The sequence below is a fragment of the Oncorhynchus mykiss genome, chromosome 27, assembly GCF_013265735.2.
Source record: "Oncorhynchus mykiss isolate Arlee chromosome 27, USDA_OmykA_1.1, whole genome shotgun sequence".
NCBI classification, from domain to species: Eukaryota; Metazoa; Chordata; class Actinopteri; order Salmoniformes; family Salmonidae; genus Oncorhynchus; species Oncorhynchus mykiss.
In genome coordinates this window covers 27,781,411-27,799,449 of record NC_048591.1, presented here as the reverse complement: position 1 = coordinate 27,799,449, position 18,039 = coordinate 27,781,411, and the positions used below count along the sequence as shown (strand labels likewise).

Below are 18,039 nucleotides of genomic sequence, written 5' to 3'. Positions count from 1 at the left end.
TCTTCTTTATCTGATGGATGTGATTCAACTGACTCTGTAGGAGAGAAAACACCAGAGCAACCTGAAACCAGTAAGAGTGAGGCAATACTGCAAGTGGTCAACTCAACAGGACTTGGTTCTCTCCGTAAATGCCAAAGTGAGAACTCTCAACCATTACTGTCTCTCTGTGATTCCAACATGGTGCCCTGCACCAAAGAGGTCTTGTCCCAGATTGTGACCATGTATAGGTCAGAGGTGGCAGATTTGGAATGCACATCATCTGTTGCAGAGGGTTCCTCTTACAACTCCCTTGAAGTCTGTGGCTTTTTGGACAGTGTCATGTCTTATCTAGAAGACATGCCTGTGTCTGGTTCTTCATGGTTGGAAGGATTAAGAGATACTCCAGCCTCAGTCATTGAGAAACTCTCCAGTGAGGAGTTCCAGATGAACGCTACCAACGAAGTGCGAAAAATACTGATCAAATCAGTCAGTAGCTTTCCCAGCAAAGTCAGTTCCAGCCAGACAGATTCTCAGATGTTGCCAGCAAAATCAACAATTTCCTTAAGGCATACAGATATAACTGCTTTTGAAATCGTTGGATCAATTACAAATGACATGAAGAGCCTTTTCCCACCCACAGAGTCTTCTACTACTCTATGGCAGGCAGACTCTATGCTTCAACAGAGTGATGAGAAAACCTCAGAGTACACTGAGGCCACACCCAAAGGCTCACAGTCTGGTTTGGAAGTATCTGAGAAGAAGATCTGGACAACTGCAAAGACTATTTACCACAATGTGAAGACAAAGATGAGGAATTATTTTACATGGCAAAATCAAGTCAAAGCAACAACGGCTCAAGCCAAAAAGACCCTCAGCCATATTCTGGTTTCAATTCAGAAAGAGCTGTCAAAATCTGACCAAATGGTGACTGCGCTTTCACAAATAGAGAATGTGGTTGGAATGATGCTGAAGGATGTTGAAAGGGTAAGCAGTGAATGTGGTGAGGAACTGATCTATCAAGCGCCACAGCGTTCTTCCTCCTCGTTGTCATCCTCATCTGCCAGATCAAAGAAGTCAGAGTGGGAATTTTCACTCCCTGGCACTCCCATCTCTTCTGATTTACCAGAGAGTATTACTCAGCCCATTGTGAGATGCTCAGTCATCGACATGGGCAAATCTACTAAGCCAAAAACATTGGTGTGTGATGCCAGGGAAAGCATGTCTGCAATAGTGGATACCATCATAAAGGAGGTACATCCAGAGGAAGAAGGGGAGGTTGCATTCCACCCTGATCTAACAGCTGCAATAGCAAGACTGGAGGAGCTCATATCTCAGGGTAGGATTGGTGCTCTCTCACGTGATCTTACTCACCAAGTCAACCGCATAATTTCTGAGAGCAACTTGACCCCTCTGGTTCTGACAGTGGCGGCTGGAAAGAGTGCATCCGATACAGTCCTTACTGAGCTGAAGAGGAATGACAAGACGGTGGGGAAGCCCACAGCTTACAAGCTGGTTCAGCTTTTTGCAGAGGAGTCTGTGAAGCGCCTCTTGCTTCCTAGCCTTGTGCCCTCTACAGCTTCAATGAGTTTGGCTCAGGGAGTTAGTGTGCCGGCTAGCGTATCTGAAGATAGGATTTCATGTTCTTTTTCTACATCAGCATTTAGTGACACAGTCAGCCTGTTTACCAAAGTAATGGTAAGCCAGGTCATGGACTCTGTGGTTTCTGATGCACAAAGCAGAGGGTCATCTCCAACCGGAACTGTAACTGATATAGGCAGTCTACTGAGTGGTAAGTCCTACCTTCTGCCATCTTTCTCCGCCATCAGCATGACAACAAGTGGGACCTCCAATGCTGCACGAGGTTTTGAGGACAACATAGATGCTGAGGAAAGGGATACCATCAGTTGTTTCGGTGTACCTCAGAGCATTGTTTGTGATCAGAATTCAACCAGCCCGGATGTTGCCTCGCTTTCAACCCCATCCACTGACAACTTAGTCGGTGATGATGACTTCACCGGCCTCATCAGCATGTTAGTGGTGAGACTTCTGTCAAAAATCCAAACCCAAACTGATCTGTACCCAACTGACGTCACACGCACGTCACAAGACCTGATTCCAAAAGTTATAGCTGCCTTCTGTGCATGGTCAGGCTGCTCTGAGACCCAAGCTTATCCCAAGAACCTGAAGAGTCACAAAGTATACAGCACCGTCTACAAACATCTGTTGAAGGAGTTTGGCTCAGAGAAAATACTCCAACTGGCCGTGTCGACTCAGGACTCCACTTTCAATAGGATTCTTGTGAAGTCATTGAGCAAGGAGCTTCTCCACAGTTGTAACGAGGCATCAAGAGCAGCCTCGAGAACATCTTTCGAAGCCACCAGGCCAGAAGCTCTTCTCATGGCTGAAGATGTGAAGGCTACCAGAGGGAAGCTGTCTTTCCTACAAAGGCTTGCCAGACTGAAATTCAACTTAAAGGTACATCACACTTATTTAAGTTAACAATTGTGTCAATGTGAGTAAACAATGTTATTTAGAGAAAATGTAAAACCATCCATTAATTCCAAAACCATTTATAAATCTTGTTGTGCTGGTGTGTAAGATGTGATCGTTATTACCGTGAGATTGTTCTGCTGTGACAGTTGTTTTGACATGTTTTTGTTTTAGCCATTCATGATGGGAAACAAGAAGGATTCCAATAAGAATTCCCGCCATTCTGAATCCAAAGACCAGACTACTGCTGAAGATATCATGTGTAAGTCCATACAGCAGGACATTTACTGTTTGAGATATTGGTGTACAAAGCTGCTATTGCAAAAATATTAAACCCTATATACAGTACATTATATATTATCGATAGTAATCTCTTATGTAAAATTATTTATAGTTTCCAAATCTCAAGATTCTGGTTCTCATTTATTTGTGAAAGTAATAATGAGTTGAAACTAAGAATACAATATACCATCATTTCTAAATGAAAGTGCATGTCAACTCTCTCTCTCTTCTGTCGCCCAACATAGTGGCACATCCTGCCACATTTGGACTCCCAGAGGGTCTTCCCTCCACCTCTCAACAGGAGAAGCCTCGCAAACGTCCCCTTCTAATCAGGATGTTTTCCACCATCTCCATAGGCCTATCCAAGCCATTCAAACGGTTTTCAAAGCAAGCTTAATACAACAATTTCCTTTAATACAGTAATATTTGCATTGAATTGATGGCCTTTGTCTTCTTTAGTGTTGCCCTGTTAACACATTTGATTAGAAAATACATAGTATATTTAGTTTAGTTTATTATGCAGTCATAGTCACGGTGTAGGCTAAACAAAGTAATGTTGTCCTGAATAATGTATAGAACATGCACCCCCCCCCCCCCCCCACCCACCCACCCACACACCCACACACACACACACACACACACACACACACACACACACACACACACACAGTGTTATTCATTGAGCTCACACACATAGTACTTCAGATATGTGCCACTGTCACACCCTGACCATAGTTTGCTTTGTATGTTTCTATGTTTTGGTTGGTCAGGGTGTGATCTGAGTGGGCATTCTATGTTGGATGTCTTGTTTGTCTATTTCTATGTCTGGCCTGATATGGTTCTCAATCAGAGGCAGGTGTTAGTCATTGTCTCTGATTGGGAAACATATTTAGGTAGCCTGGGTTTCAGACTGGTGATTGTTCCTGTCTCTGTGTTTGCACCAGATAGGACTGTTTAGGTTTTCACATTTCATTGTTTTGTAGTTTATTCATGTATAGTTTTCCTTTATTAAACAAACATGAATCATCACCATGCTGCGTTTTGGTCCGCCTCTCCTTCACCGCAAGAGAACCGTTACAGAATCACCCACCACAACAGGACCAAGCGGCGTGGTAACGGGCAACAGCTACAGCAGCGAAAAGAGGAATGGACATGGGAGGAAGAATTGGAAGGTAAAGGACCCTGGGCACAGCCTGGAGAATATCGCCGCCCCAAAGAAGAGCTGGAGGCGGCGAAGGCGGAGAGGCGCTGGTATGAGGAGGCAGCACGGCGGCGTGGATGGAAGCCCGAGAGTCAGCCCCAAAAATGTCTTGGGGGGGGGGGCACACAGGAAGTGTGGCGAAGCCAGGTAGGAGACCTGCGCCAACTTCCTGTGCTTACCGGGGGCCTGGAGAGACCGGGCAGGCACCGTGTTATGCTGTGAAGCGCACGGTGTCCCCAGTGCGAGTGCATAGCCCGGTGCGGTACATTCCAGCTCCGCGTATCGGCCGGGCTAGAGTGGGCATCGAGCCAAGTGCCATGAAGCCGGCTCTACGCATCTGGTCTCCAGTGCGTCTCCTTGGGCCGGCTTACATGGCACCAGCCTTGCGCACGGTGTCCCCGGTTCGCCTGCATAGCCCAGTGCGGGCTATTCCACCTCGCCGCACTGGCAGGGCGACCGGGACCATTCAACCGGGTAAGGTTGGGCAGGCTCGGTGCTCAAGAGCTCCAGTGCGCCTGCACGGTCCGGTCTATCTGTCACCACCTCCACGCACCAGCCCTCCGGTGGCAGCCCCCTGCACCAGGCTGTCTCTCCGGCTCATCCTTACAGGGGCTCCCGCCTGTCCAGCGCTGCCGGAGCCTTCCTCCTCTCCAGCGCTGTCGGAGCCTCCCGCCTCTCCAGCGCTGCCAGAGCCTTACTCCTCTCCAGCGCAGCCGGAGTCTCCCGCCTGTTCGGCGCTACGAGAGCTACTCAGTCCAGTGTTGCCGGAGCCACCCGTCTGCCCAGCGCCGCCTGAGCCACCCGTCTGCCCAGCGCCGCCTGAGCCACCCGTCTGCCCAGCGCCGCCCGGCCCACCCGCAAGGGGCCGCCAGTGCCGCCAGTCTGCCAGGTGCCGCCAGTCTGCCAGGGGCTGCCAGTGCCGCCAGTCTGCCAGGGGCCGCCAGTGCCGCCAGTCTGCTAGGGGCCGCTAGTCTGCCAGGGGCAGCCAGTCTGCCAGGGGCCGCCAGTGCCGCCAGTCAGCCAGGGGCCGCCAGTCAGCCAGGGGCCGCCAGAGCCCCTCAGCCCAGAAGCGCCAGAGCCCCTCAGCCCAGAGGCGCCAGAGCCCCTCAGCCCAGAGGCGCCAGTTACACCGTTACACCCACAACCAACATTCAACCAGATATCAATGATTCAGTGTAAAATACATGTACTGTAAAATAAACAGTATTTAATTTACAACCAATAAAATAATACATGATGCAGGACACTCAGTTATAAGGGAATTAACTGGTTTAACTTCTCAAACAAACACACACATTTCCATTTTCTGTGGATCGCCCATGTTTACATTTTACTGAATTCCAGTCTGACCTTTGACCTGTAGATGGCAATAAAGGTCTACTTTTGCTGCAGATCCACTTCTAAAGCTCAAACCTCTCTGGACAAGTAGCCAAAACATTTGTCCCTAGTGAGAGAGAGAGTATGTGTGTGTGGCAAGAAAAGGGAATATTGCACTACACTTTTATGATACAGATACATTTTGCATCCGGTAGCATAGCACAGCTGTAGTTTTTTCAAATGCCAAATGTACATGTAGCATGCTTCTGCCTACAGATGCTTTTCTGAGTGACTTGTGTTGTGAGAGAACCAGAATTCAAACATAAACTCCTGGATTACATTTTATAATATTGTCAGCTCTTTTTAGTAACATATGGTAGCATACATGTTTCACACGGTGGCAAGTCAAGCTAGTTAGTTACATGTAACAACATTACATTATATGGTCAATGTTTGTGTGTATCCTCTTAGCTTTTACCTTCGACCTCAACAAGCGACGCACGGGAGAATGAAAGTGCACTCCTGATTCAGAGAGAAAGATCCAGCTTAATCATCCATACCATTGTTTAAATTACAATAAAAAAACATTCAAACTGTTCCTGAGTTTTGAAAGACAGAGAAAGGAAAACATCATTATCTTCAGTCTGTTCACACCTGTTCACACAAGTCCTACTGTCCACAATCTCAGGGTTCTTCAATACAAACACACCTGTTTCAGAAAACCTGATCACTTTCACATTCGAACAATGTTTGTAGGATACTTTTCAATAACTCAATAAATGTAAGTGTTGAAACCATACATAGCTGGTAACTTGAGCTCGGCAGAGTAGTTTTGACCTGTGTCCAGATGCAGTCATTTATGTTGTCTAAAGACAATTTGTCTCTTATAACAATGTTATTTTTCTGAATAATCTAATTTAATTGACTGGTAGGTAGTCACTAACTATTTGTAGCATGTGTTCCTCTGTTTATTGATATTTACATGGTGTGTATGTGTTAAGATGTTAAGTAATTAATGTTGATATTATCCAAAGGGTTTTTAACTGAAATGTTAAATGTTGGTGTCTCGATCTCAGACATTTACGCTCATATTTGTAAATAGTATTTCAAAAATGGCAGAATCAAACAGTATTGGAATAGTGACTTGTATTTTGCATCTAGAAGTGTAAGAATTTTAGAAGAATGCTATTTCATCAGTCAAATGTTGCACTGTTTGATAAGACAGGGTAAAGAAAACCTCCATTTTAATGAGTTTAGTTGTGAGTTTGACATTTTACCACAAGAAGTCACTATAATACTATACGTTATCAAACAGGGTTGTGCTGAAAATCAAATGAACCACAGCCAAATTAATTATTTGCAACTAAGAGTAAGATTAAAAAAGACATGTATAACTTACTTTCTTGATAAAATACATTCTAAAATGTCAATATATGTGATTTCTGAGTATGTAGTGCACATATCTTTTTAAGGCCCAAAGCAGACGTTTTTATATCAATATCAAATCATTTCTGGGTAACAATTAAGTACCTTACTGTAATAGATTACGATGAAAATGGTCAAAAATGTATTTTTTGCAAAAAAAACTTTCTCAAGCAATAATTTTGCTAGGACTGTCTGGGAGTGGTCAGTGTGGAGGGGAAATTAAAACTAGCTGTTATTGGCACTCTCTTTGTCGTTGGTCTCTAAACCAATTTACACATGGTGATGTCGCCATGGAAAGCCAAAACTCTCGCCCATGCAAACCTGCTGATTAGAAGGTGCTGTATAGATGTGATAAACTCTCTTTTCATGGCACTTCAATATCGAAGTTAATTTTTCGTAGCAGGTTAGGAAACTGAGGTTAAGGTTAGGAAAAGGGTTAGGGTTAGTGAAAATGCTCTCCAAACCTTCTACGAAAATTACTTTGCATTGAAGTGCTGTGAAAAGAATGTGTCCCTGCTCAGGTGTTGCATGCATCAACCAATGGTTGTGTGCCAAGTCATCCATTGTGTCATCGACTGACAGATTGCTATAACATATGATGTGGTTAGCTGACACACAAAATACCTATCCAGGCAGTGTAAGATCTGGCAAGTGTCAGCGAGGCCTGGGCAGAGGAACATGCTCTGTATTTTCAACCAGAACTATCAGGAAGCACCCCCGATCACATTTTTGTAAAACATGTTTACAGTGTTAGTTTCATCAGCTGTTGTACAATATGAAATACAATTATTTTGACTTCACAGGGCTTTTAAATGTAGGCAATCAAGTTTTCAGCATTCAAACGAATCTACCCAGCCATATTCAGCACCATGGACAGTGAAGATCAGAATACCTGCGATCTGACGATTAGAACAACAGTGCTATTTTTTTTTTTTTTCAATTTAAAGTTTTATTAAGTTTTGTTTTTCAATCAACCAACAAAACACATTCCACATTCACAGGCTTTAAAAAAAGAAAAAGTCAAAAAATAATAATACATATGAAAAAATAAAAATACAATTAAAATGAATGATAAAGTCAAATAAAAGCATTTATTTTCCTTGGTGCACACGTACTCAAAAACAAAATTAAAATAAAAACACACAAAAAAACATTTAACACTTGCAGCAGCACTATCAAGGTTCTTATCAGCTATTTCAAGCATTCGCTGAGACGACGGGCCAATAATTAGTTTTTAGGTTTTACAGTACCTTACACAACATGTATCTGCGCATTTCCCTAGTCACCCCGTTCACTCTGTCCAGTTTGAAATATAGTTGAATAGTGAAGACCAGAGTCTATCAAACTTGGGCTGTCTCTTGTGGAGGTCATAAGTGAGCTTTTCAAGAGGAAGAAAGTCAACAATCTGGTCAATCCACATTTTAAATGTAGGAGGGGTATTTGAGGCCCGCAATAGAAGAATACATTTCTTAGCAGAATCTGGCAATCTCCCTACAGCTCCAAAATACATGCATATAGGTTCCACTTTCAGAGGTACATCTTTTACAGTTAGGAGACATATCTGTTTTCATTCTATGGAGTCTCAAAGGAGTATAATAAAATGTGTACAAAAATGTGTAATTAGATTCTTTCATTTTTACACTGGTAGAGGAGCAGTATACCCTGTCGCAAACCTCCGCCCATAACTCATCACTGATAGTCAGACCAAGGTCCTTTTCCCAGATTATTTTCAAAGGAGTAAAGGAGGAGCTTCCTTTCTCAGAAAGGAGTCTATAGATGTAAGATATTTTGCCTTTAATGGATTGTGCTGTGACAAGAAGGGTTTCAACTTCATTCAACTGAGTTCTAAACCTCCTCTTGGAGGTAAATGAGGAAATGACATGTCTAATTTGAAGATATTTGAAAAAATGGGATCTTGGCACATCGAATTCACTGCAGAGCTCTTGAAAGGATTTCAGTGTAGTGGTTTTCTGATGAAATAGGTCTGAAAAGGTCCTGATTCCTAGAGTATGCCAAAGATTAAAGTTGGCCTCCCTCAGGGCTTTTGGCAAGTCTGGGTTGCCCACTATAGGCGAGTGAGAACATATTTGGGAGGAAATGCCCAGGTATTTCTTACAGTCCCTCCACGCTAGTAGGGTGCTGTAAATCACAAAGGTTTTGGCTATGTTGCCCACTTCACTAAAGTTATTAATGAATATAATTGAGCTTAAGGGCAATGAACCACAGGATTGGGCTTCTATCTGAATCCACGTTGACTCTTGTCTGTTTGTGATCCATGTTAGCATGTTGCGGATTTGGGCAGACCAGTAGTACAATTGAAGGGAGGGAAGGGCAAGACCACCCTTAGATTCAGGTTTCGATAGAGTGGAAAACTTGATCCTAGGTTTTTTATTGCCCCATATAAATTTGGTGATGCTTTGGTTAGTTGTTTTGAAAAAGGAACCTACTGGGAGATAGCATGGGAGCATCTGAAATAAGTAGTTCAGTCTAGGGAGGACGTTCATACGGATTACATTAATTCTTCCTACTAAGCTAATTGGGAGGGAGATCCAGGTTTGGAGATCGTTCTTGATTCGGTCCAGGAGTGGAAGATAATTTTCCTTAAAAAGGCTATTCAGATCTGGTGTTATGAAGATCCCGAGGTATTGAAACCCCTGTGTTTTCCATTGGAAAGGACAAAGTGTCTTCATAGAGCTGGTGAGTGTAATATTGAGAGGGCAGGCAGTGGATTTGTTAAAATTGATCTTATAACCTGAAAACTTGCCATACTGAGCAATTGTGTCTAAAATGAGAGGGAGGGATTTCTCAGGGTTGGATATGTAGAGCAAGACATCATCCGCGTAAAGCGAAATCTTGTGCTGCAGGCCGCCTGCAGAAACACCCATAATACTTGGATTGCTCCTTATCAGCTCTGCCAGAGGCTCCGCCCCCAACAAGTAGAGCAGCGGGGACAGCGAGCACCCTTGTCTTGTGCCCCGTTCCAGAGGGAATCTGTCAGAGTTCAGTCCATTAGTAGTCACCATGGCATTTGGATGAGAGTATAGTGATTTGATCCATTTAATAAAATTTGGGCCCATATTGAACTTTTCTAAGACTGAAAACAGAAAGCTCCACTCCATCCTGTCAAACGCCTTCTCAGCATCCAGTGAAGCCAGTAGGACAGGGGTCTTCTGTGCGTTTACTTGATCAATAATATCAAAAAGACGGCGAATGTTATCAGAAGAGTATCTGTCTCTAATAAATCCAGTTTGGTCCGCTTTTATTATTTTGGGAAGAAGAGTGTTAAGTCTTTTGGCGAGCAATTTGGTAATTATTTTATAGTCGAAATCCAACAAGCTTATGGGCCGGAAGGACGAGCAGGATAGGGGGTCCTTGTCTTTTTTTAGCAACACTGTAATGCGAGCTGTGTGCATTGAGTCTGAGAGAACTCCGTTTTTGCCTCCAGGATCTCCTCAGGAGTGAAGGGGTAGTGGAGATCTTCTTGGTCGGTCTCTGATAGTTTAGGTAGCGAGATTCCCTCTAGGAAAGAGTGGAGTTCTGCCTCCGTGTGTTTTCTCTCAGAGGTATATAGTTTGCAGTAAAAATCATGAAAAGTTAAATGGATCTTTTTTGGGTCATATGTGACCTCGTCCTCTGCTGTTCGGATAGCCATGATTGTACGCTCTGACTGCTCCTTTTTTAATTGGTAAGCAAGCAATCTACTGGGCCTATTGCTAAACTCATGGTATTTCTGTTTAGTAAAGAAAACTTTTTTTTTTATCTCCCGAGTGTAGTCCAAATTCAGTTTGGCTTTGGATGCTTTAAGATGACTCCAGGAGGTGCTGTCTAGGGATTGTTTATGTATTTTTTCACAGCATTCCAGCTCCCTCTCAAGATCTAGCCTGTGTGCTTCCATTGCTTTTTTCTTAGAGGAAGCATATGCAATTAGATGACCTCTTAGTGTGGCTTTAGCAGCGTCCCACATTGTGGCCGGAGAAACAGGAGAATCTTTATTGTCTTGTGTGTAGTTGTCTATCCATGTAGTTACCAATGTATGGAACGCTTCGTTTGATAGCATGGAGGTGTTGAATTTCCAGCTCTTTGACCTTGGGATGTTTTTGCAGAGGTCAAAGCGGAGGTGGACAAAGGCGTGATCTGAAAGTGCTATGGGTCCGATTGTACAAGTGGCTGAATTTATGAAACTCTTTGGGATAAAAATGTAATCTATACGGGAGTAGGTGTTATGGACATTAGAGTAGTATGTATAGTCCATAGATGAGCTATTAGTCTCTCTCCAGATATCTATCAGTCCCATCTCTTTAGTAAGAGAGTTCAACATCTTTGCAGATCTAGGATTTGTGGTGGGGACTTGAGATGATTTGTCTAGGGTTGGGTTAAGGGTACAAATAAAATCTCCGGCCACCACGCCTATGGAGACACAATGCTCATTGAACAGGGTTATAATTTTTGACAATGAAGGCAGGCAGGAGTATCTGTGTTAGGGGCGTATATGTTTAATATAGTAATTGGTTGACCATATAGTGACCCAGTTATCAAAATAAATCTCCCCTCTGGATCAGATATGTTTTTGTCAATTATGAATGGAACATTTTTATGGATAAGTATGGCTGTGCCTCTACTGTTTGATTTGAAAGATGAGAAATACACCTGTCCCACCCAAGCTCTGCTGAGTTTGGCATGTTCAGCATCACAGAAGTGTGTCTCTTGTAATAGCGATGTCTGCTTTTTCCTTTTTTAGAGCACATAGTATCTTTTTTCGTTTTATTGCATGCCCTAGACCATGGCAGTTCCATGTCAATAGATTCAAGGTACTAGTCATCGAGCAGTAATCGAACTTTAGTGCAAGTCATCGCTGGGTAAAAATTGATGGTAATTACATAAAAGGAAAATAAATGGTGTACATAAAATAATAATCTCTGAACACCCCAGCCGAGTTCCCAAACAACTCGACACATCCCGTTGGATCTATTACCCCCCGCTCAGTCTCAATTCTGTGTTTTCCGAATAAAACAAAAAACGGGAACAGTTAGCAACGCACAACACCTCTCCCCACCAAAGAAATGCCTCATCCTCTCCACCCCGCATTGAGTAAATAACATAGTTGCCCTCGTCCAGACCACAGTAAAAGAGGGGAGAAAAATAAAATCAATAGCCAAGCCTACATATACCTCCCCCGAGGGACATAGGGAACCCCAAGTAATAATAGCAACAACAACAAAAGAACAGGGAAATAAAAGTAGGCTGAAACATTTGTAGGCCTAGGTTAGGCTATACAGCCCATCCCTCTCAGTTAAAGGAAAATAAATATAAATTGGACGGCTATAATGACCTTTAGGGGGTGGGTCTCTGGATATCGGCTATATGTCGTCTTACCTCCTTTAGTAATGGCATTAATCGCATTTAGTCATTGGTCTGTTTCTCATTGGCCAGGATTGTCTTTCAAAAAACGTTTTGCCTCTTCGGGAGTTTTGAAGTGTCGCAAGGCTCCTTGGTGAAGAATCCTGAGCTCGTTTGGGTATTTGAATCCCCTGAAGATGCCTCGGTCAATGGAGTATTTCTTCACTTCGTCAAATTCTCGGCGCATTCCAGCTGACAGGTCCTGGTGTAAAGCGAGTTTGGCGTTTCCCACTGTGATGGTGTTGTTTTTCGCCGCCTGTAGGACTCGTTCCTTCTCGGTGAATCTCAGGAAACGTATGGTGATTGGGCGCGGTGGTTGTCTGGCTGCTGGTGGGGGCCTCAGTGCTCGGTGAGCTCTCTCGAGTTCTATGGGCCTGTCGGTGGACATGTGGAGCCACTCGGGAAGTTTGTCTTGCAGGTAGCGGATCAGTGGCATGTTTCCCTCTTCTTTTTCGCCCAGATTGAATAGAACACAATTATTCCTTCGCCCCCTGTTTTCCAGGTCCTCTGTTTTCTCTTCCAGATGCTCGATTTTCTTTTTAGCATATGCTATTGTTTCCATGGCATCTGTCAATAAGTTTTCCATGGATAGGATTCGCCCCTCTGCCTCGTCCAGGCGCCCCGCCCCGCGTTTATGGTTATCTTGTTGTCGATGTCAGGCAAAGCGTTTTCCAGGATTGTCACCATGCCCCCTATCGCACTGAGCTGAGAGTTAATGGCATCTAATTTAGTGTTTAGTTCTGTACGTTGGGATCTCAACTCAGAAAGGATGTCTTCGACAGAGTGCGAGGTTGGCATTCGTTGTGCCTCGTGGGGGAGCGGGTTCTCTTGCTCCTGGCTAATGGCGCTAGTTTTTTCTGAAGCTAGCTTCTTCTTGGAGGCTTTTTCCGTCGCTAATACTCGAGTCCGGGTAAAAATGTCACCTGTAGTGTCGCCGCCATGACTTTTTCTTACTAAAGCTAAATGAGTTTGAACTTGGAGTGGAGGTAAGATTAGGAATTGGAAACTACTTGTGCGGAGCTCTTAGTTCATGCGGCCATCTCGTCCAAGGGTCACGTGATCCCCGACAGTGCTATTTTAAGTGATTTTCAAGACACCCAAAGTCAATTTAAATCCACAACAAAATCTGCAGGATAAAAAGCAATATAATCAAACATTCAAATAAGTAAACAGGCTATATTAAAGTGCACTAAACATAGAGACAGATTAACCATGGAGAACACGAAACATGATGACAGATTAACCAGGGAAGTGAATTTAACAGAGGTTAAAGCTAAAACAACAGAATCTGGGTACGTCTGTGTGAAGAGGTGTGGCTTTAGTGTGGATTTGAATAGTACACAAGTAGGCCTACGCTATTTTTGCACTGTAAAACTTTTTTTTTAAGTGTTATGTTTTCCCAGATTCATAGTGTTATGCAGCCCAGGCCTATCTAGGAAGGCTGGGCATAAATTGTTTGCTCACAGCATCACATGATGACGTGGGCAACATAAACACTTAAACTCTGTAGATTAAAGTTAATAGTAATCAAAACTAATTTCACCACGAAAGGAAGTGCAATCGAAATGAATGAAGAAGACAAGGTAATTCTAGTGAGTTAATAAAATGACAAGGTGTTGCCTGTCAGCGTTGTAGACTACTGCCTCACAAGCCCGGGCTTTAGTGGCACTGGCATACGCGCTTGCCTCTGCACTGAAGGAGCCACCGAACGCGTCCGCGTTGCAGCTCTCACTTTCTCCCGCTACAGTATGTCCTACAATGACATATTTGGTGGGGATTGGCAGCCAACAATAGGATTGGATTGGGACTAAATCAAAGAATAAAACGATATTGAAATGAATATTATTAACAAATATTTCCCAGAAGATTTTGGGTTCAACCTAAGGCTGACTAGGACAGATCAATCAACTTGATCCGACACAGTAAGCCTACATGTCATACGTAAGTAAACCCACAAGAGAGACAATATTGCAAAGGCAGGACCATGTTCGATGGAAGGCAATCGAAAACGTTTGACGGGGAAATTTCTGTCAATATTAGCTAGTCCTACTGAGTGGGCAAGTAACCTTTCCCGCGCTCTTCCTAAAAATACTATTTGTGATGTCATAAAGGTCTAACGTTCCATGACGTAGCATGTAGCCCTAAATTACAGTCCCTGCTTGCAATATTGTCCTCACTCTCGACCTGAACTCAACTTGAATGTAACCAACACAGACAAGGACATGCTTTTTGAGATATAAAATAGCTTGAATGGATGAAGAAAGGGTAAGCTAAATTACTTCATACAATATTGGGGGAAAGTAAAAAAGGGTAAAGCAATATAAGCGGATATTTCTTGTAAAAAGCTATAACATATTGTAAAGCAAATGTACCATTCTTTATAAAGTCACCAGCTTAGCGCTGATATGGCTGTAGCTCTATTTATGATGTCCTCTGCACAGATCTACTCTGACAGTGACATATTATTACTTATTGGAATGTCTGTCCTTCAGGTAGCACAGAGGGAGGATGGTGATCCTCAGAGGGAAGGAAAGGAAGTTGTTGAGGAAGAACCGGTGGCCACGCCCAAAGAGGAGGCCAAGAAGGGAAGGAAGGTAAGATGGCAGGAGTGACAGAGCACATAATAGGCCTACTGGGTTACACTCTGTACCTGATAGCAGCCATACCATAGATATCTATATATCTCAGATAACAACATATGTAGTAGCTGTTTTCAAAACGTGTTTTAAGAGCTGCTTTGACCTGGCCCATAGCCTATTCATAAATTGTCTCAGAGTAGGAGTGCTTATCTAGGATCAGTTTTGCATTTGAGATCATAATGAATACAATTATTTGGGCAAGGTTGAGCACACTCCGTATCTGATGAACTTTATGTATACGGGCCCTGGTGTTACATGTCTGCCATCATTTGAGCTCTGGAATCTGTTCTGTTCTATCCTAGGCAAAAAGTAAGAGGAGTGGCAAGAAGTCAAGGAAGCTGGGCACTGACAACGATGCAGGTCAGAGATTTACCTCTGTAGTACTACATTGTTTCTCTATTCTGTCTGTGATGTGCAGGTTGTGCTATCCATTTTCAATGAAACTGTAGTCTACTGTAATCAGTAAGAAAGGTCACATAGATAGCTTTATTCAAATAGGCCTATTCTAAAACCCTTAAACAATGAAATCAGAGTATTAAGAGATAAAACGTCTGATTTCTCTTTAATTTTGTTTCTACTTCCTCTACGGCAATCACATCTTTAGTCTCCAGGAATAAACACCTGGATAGAGGATCTGTAATTGAGCTCCTGGAGAAGAAAGCTGTTCAGGCTGCATTCGGCCCAGGCAACAAGGATGAGATGGAATACTCCTACCCAATCCTCATCTCATTCCTGCGCAATCTTACTGATGAGTATGTTAAAGGTTTTTCTGTAATGTTCAACATTTATGAAATATTGTGCAGTGGGAACTAAACACTAACTAAAACACTTATTTTAAATTTTCTAGGCAGTGGCAAGTGATCTACAAAGGACTAAAAAACCCTGTAAGTTTCCCTACCTGCCTTTGACCTTTGACGTGTCAATGATCTGTTGAATTCAGAGATTAGCCATCAAGTCATATTCTGTTATTCATGTTCTCTGTCAGACTTCATCAAACTTTGAATTCAGTCACAGACAAGAATAACAATGTTGATCAAATGCATTCTGTTCGATCTAGAATACTTTACATCACAGTTCCATTGAAAAGACTGTTTTTGTTCTGTTTGTTCAAAACAGATGACGAAGGAACAGCTTGCCAAATTGTGCAAGACAATTGTAACCTTCATCGCACAGACCACCCTGCAGATCCTGCTGCCAGCCCTGGCCCGCGTACTTGGGGTAAAGGACTTTGCTGACGACGACACTGACTCACCCAAGAGGGATGGCAGTGCAAGATCCTTTGCTGCCTTTGATCAGGAAAGACTGGAGCTCATCCAGGAAGTTAGATATCTGGCGAAGAAAATGTATAATGCTCAACATCTCAGGTCCCTAACACCCTCTTCTAAGAGGTATGTTCCCCTCAAGGTTTTCATGTATGGATTTCACCGAGATCATCTATCCCAGTGTTAGCCAATGCAATTTACTCTATCTGATGTAGTACAAAATGTAATGTATCAGCCTTTGAGCATATTCAAATGAATGAGCATGTAAAGCGATCAAAAGGACATGTAGATATTTAGAATACTAAAATTACAACGCTTGACCGATTTGCCAAGTTAAGACAGGAATTATCATGCTTTGCTTGTTCGTTTTAAAGTTCCCAGACCTCAGTGAAAGTCCTCCTGGGAATGACAGAGGACAGAATCATCAAAAGTGTCCAGGAGCAACTGTCTGATCATAATATCCTGTCCTCTTGCCCACCTGAGCTGACTGTTGGTCTTATCAAGGTGGTGGTCGAACAGCTTAACTCTGCCCTCTCTGCGACCATCAGCAGAGCCATTTCAGGGCGGTCCTCCCCTATTTCTTCTGGTACCCAGGCCGCTGAACAAATGGTCAACATGGTCCAGAAATGTTTTGATGATCACACCACCCCAGAGGACCAGAGCTCTACCTCTGTATTAGAGTCATGCATTCCACCTGCAACAGAAGAAGTGATGACTGTTATCGCAGAGATGGTGGGTGAATTGGAAAAAGAAGATCCGGAATTGGCTAAGGTTTTTCGAGAAGTGGCTGTGAAAGTTAAAATGTTGGCATCTGGCAGTGACCTTGTAGTGGAGCACCTGGATGTTGAAGACTCTCCTGTTCCAGAGGAGCTGAACATAATATGTACATCTTGCAAAGCAATGATGCAAAATCTTGGCACTCTGTTTAGTGTGAAGTACAAGACCAAAGCCTCAAAGGCTGTGAGTGAAATTCTTGTGAGAAGGTTAATGAGCGATATCTCTGGTATGGTTCAACCTTCTCATTCGTTTAGTACCACTCCAAGCTTGATGAATGCATCTAGCCCATCTGACAGGATCCTTGATTCTGCGGCCACTGAGCTCATACAGACCAAAGTAGAATCTGAGGCATCAAAAATAATTGATAACTTTGTTGAAGATGTCAAGGACATTGTGCAGTATGCTGAATTAGATCAGCCAACAAGCACCCAGAGAGATACCCAAGTGGGACACTGTACGACAAAGCGGAAACCCTTCCATGCAGCTCGTAGACTCTGCGAGAGACTTCAGGCAAAGCTGGAGACATTGTTCCTCAGAATGGGTGGAGCTCCAGTCCAAGGGGAAGAACTTATGGAAAAAGCTGACTCCAGTGCTGTGCTTCTGGAGCATACTGACTCCAGTGATCTGCCTGTTTCAATCCTGAGCTTGCCTTCCCCATGTAGGAGTGAATCCCCTATATCAGAACGTAGTTCATCTTCTTTATCTGATGGATGTGATTCAACTGACTCTGTAGGAGAGAAAACACCAGAGCAACCTGAAACCAGTAAGAGTGAGGCAATACTGCAAGTGGTCAACTCAACAGGACTTGGTTCTCTCCGTAAATGCCAAAGTGAGAACTCTCAACCATTACTGTCTCTCTGTGATTCCAACATGGTGCCCTGCACCAAAGAGGTCTTGTCCCAGATTGTGACCATGTATAGGTCAGAGGTGGCAGATTTGGAATGCACATCATCTGTTGCAGAGGGTTCCTCTTACAACTCCCTTGAAGTCTGTGGCTTTTTGGACAGTGTCATGTCTTATCTAGAAGACATGCCTGTGTCTGGTTCTTCATGGTTGGAAGGATTAAGAGATACTCCAGCCTCAGTCATTGAGAAACTCTCCAGTGAGGAGTTCCAGATGAACGCTACCAACGAAGTGCGAAAAATACTGATCAAATCAGTCAGTAGCTTTCCCAGCAAAGTCAGTTCCAGCCAGACAGATTCTCAGATGTTGCCAGCAAAATCAACAATTTCCTTAAGGCATACAGATATAACTGCTTTTGAAATCGTTG

At 43.4% G+C, this 18,039-nt stretch overlaps 2 protein-coding genes across 2 annotated transcripts; both read left to right on the top strand.

The window, feature by feature from the left end:
* Window positions 1–850: 850 nt before the first annotated feature.
* Window positions 851–3,185, top strand: LOC118944697. Its single transcript, XM_036965071.1, has 3 exons — window positions 851–2,454; window positions 2,644–2,731; window positions 2,997–3,185. Exons 1-3 carry the CDS (start codon window positions 901–903, stop codon window positions 3,146–3,148), a joined length of 1,794 nt encoding a protein of 597 aa, XP_036820966.1. The 5' UTR covers window positions 851–900; the 3' UTR covers window positions 3,149–3,185.
* A 9,850-nt stretch (window positions 3,186–13,035) lies between these two features.
* Window positions 13,036–16,179, top strand: LOC118944650. The gene is made up of 6 exons (XM_036964654.1): window positions 13,036–14,032; window positions 14,584–14,685; window positions 15,033–15,090; window positions 15,335–15,482; window positions 15,578–15,614; window positions 15,847–16,179. The coding sequence occupies exons 1-6, from the start codon at window positions 14,024–14,026 to the stop codon at window positions 16,177–16,179; spliced, it is 687 nt and encodes a 228-aa protein (XP_036820549.1). The 5' UTR covers window positions 13,036–14,023.
* The last annotated feature ends 1,860 nt before the right edge of the window (window positions 16,180–18,039 follow it).

What these genes read in the sequence shown, in the direction of transcription:
- LOC118944697 (XM_036965071.1), top strand. Translation starts at nt 901, where the DNA reads ATGGTGACTGCGCTTTCACAAATAGAGAATGTGGTTGGAATGATGCTG. An exon ending in GACTGAAATTCAACTTAAAG is followed by an intron (nt 2,455 to 2,643) that starts GTACATCACACT and finishes TTTTTGTTTTAG; the next exon opens with CCATTCATGATGGGAAACAA. An exon ending in TACTGCTGAAGATATCATGT is followed by an intron (nt 2,732 to 2,996) that starts GTAAGTCCATAC and finishes CGCCCAACATAG; the next exon opens with TGGCACATCCTGCCACATTT.
- LOC118944650 (XM_036964654.1), top strand. An exon ending in AGGCCAAGAAGGGAAGGAAG is followed by an intron (nt 14,686 to 15,032) that starts GTAAGATGGCAG and finishes GTTCTATCCTAG; the next exon opens with GCAAAAAGTAAGAGGAGTGG. An exon ending in GGGCACTGACAACGATGCAG is followed by an intron (nt 15,091 to 15,334) that starts GTCAGAGATTTA and finishes TCACATCTTTAG; the next exon opens with TCTCCAGGAATAAACACCTG.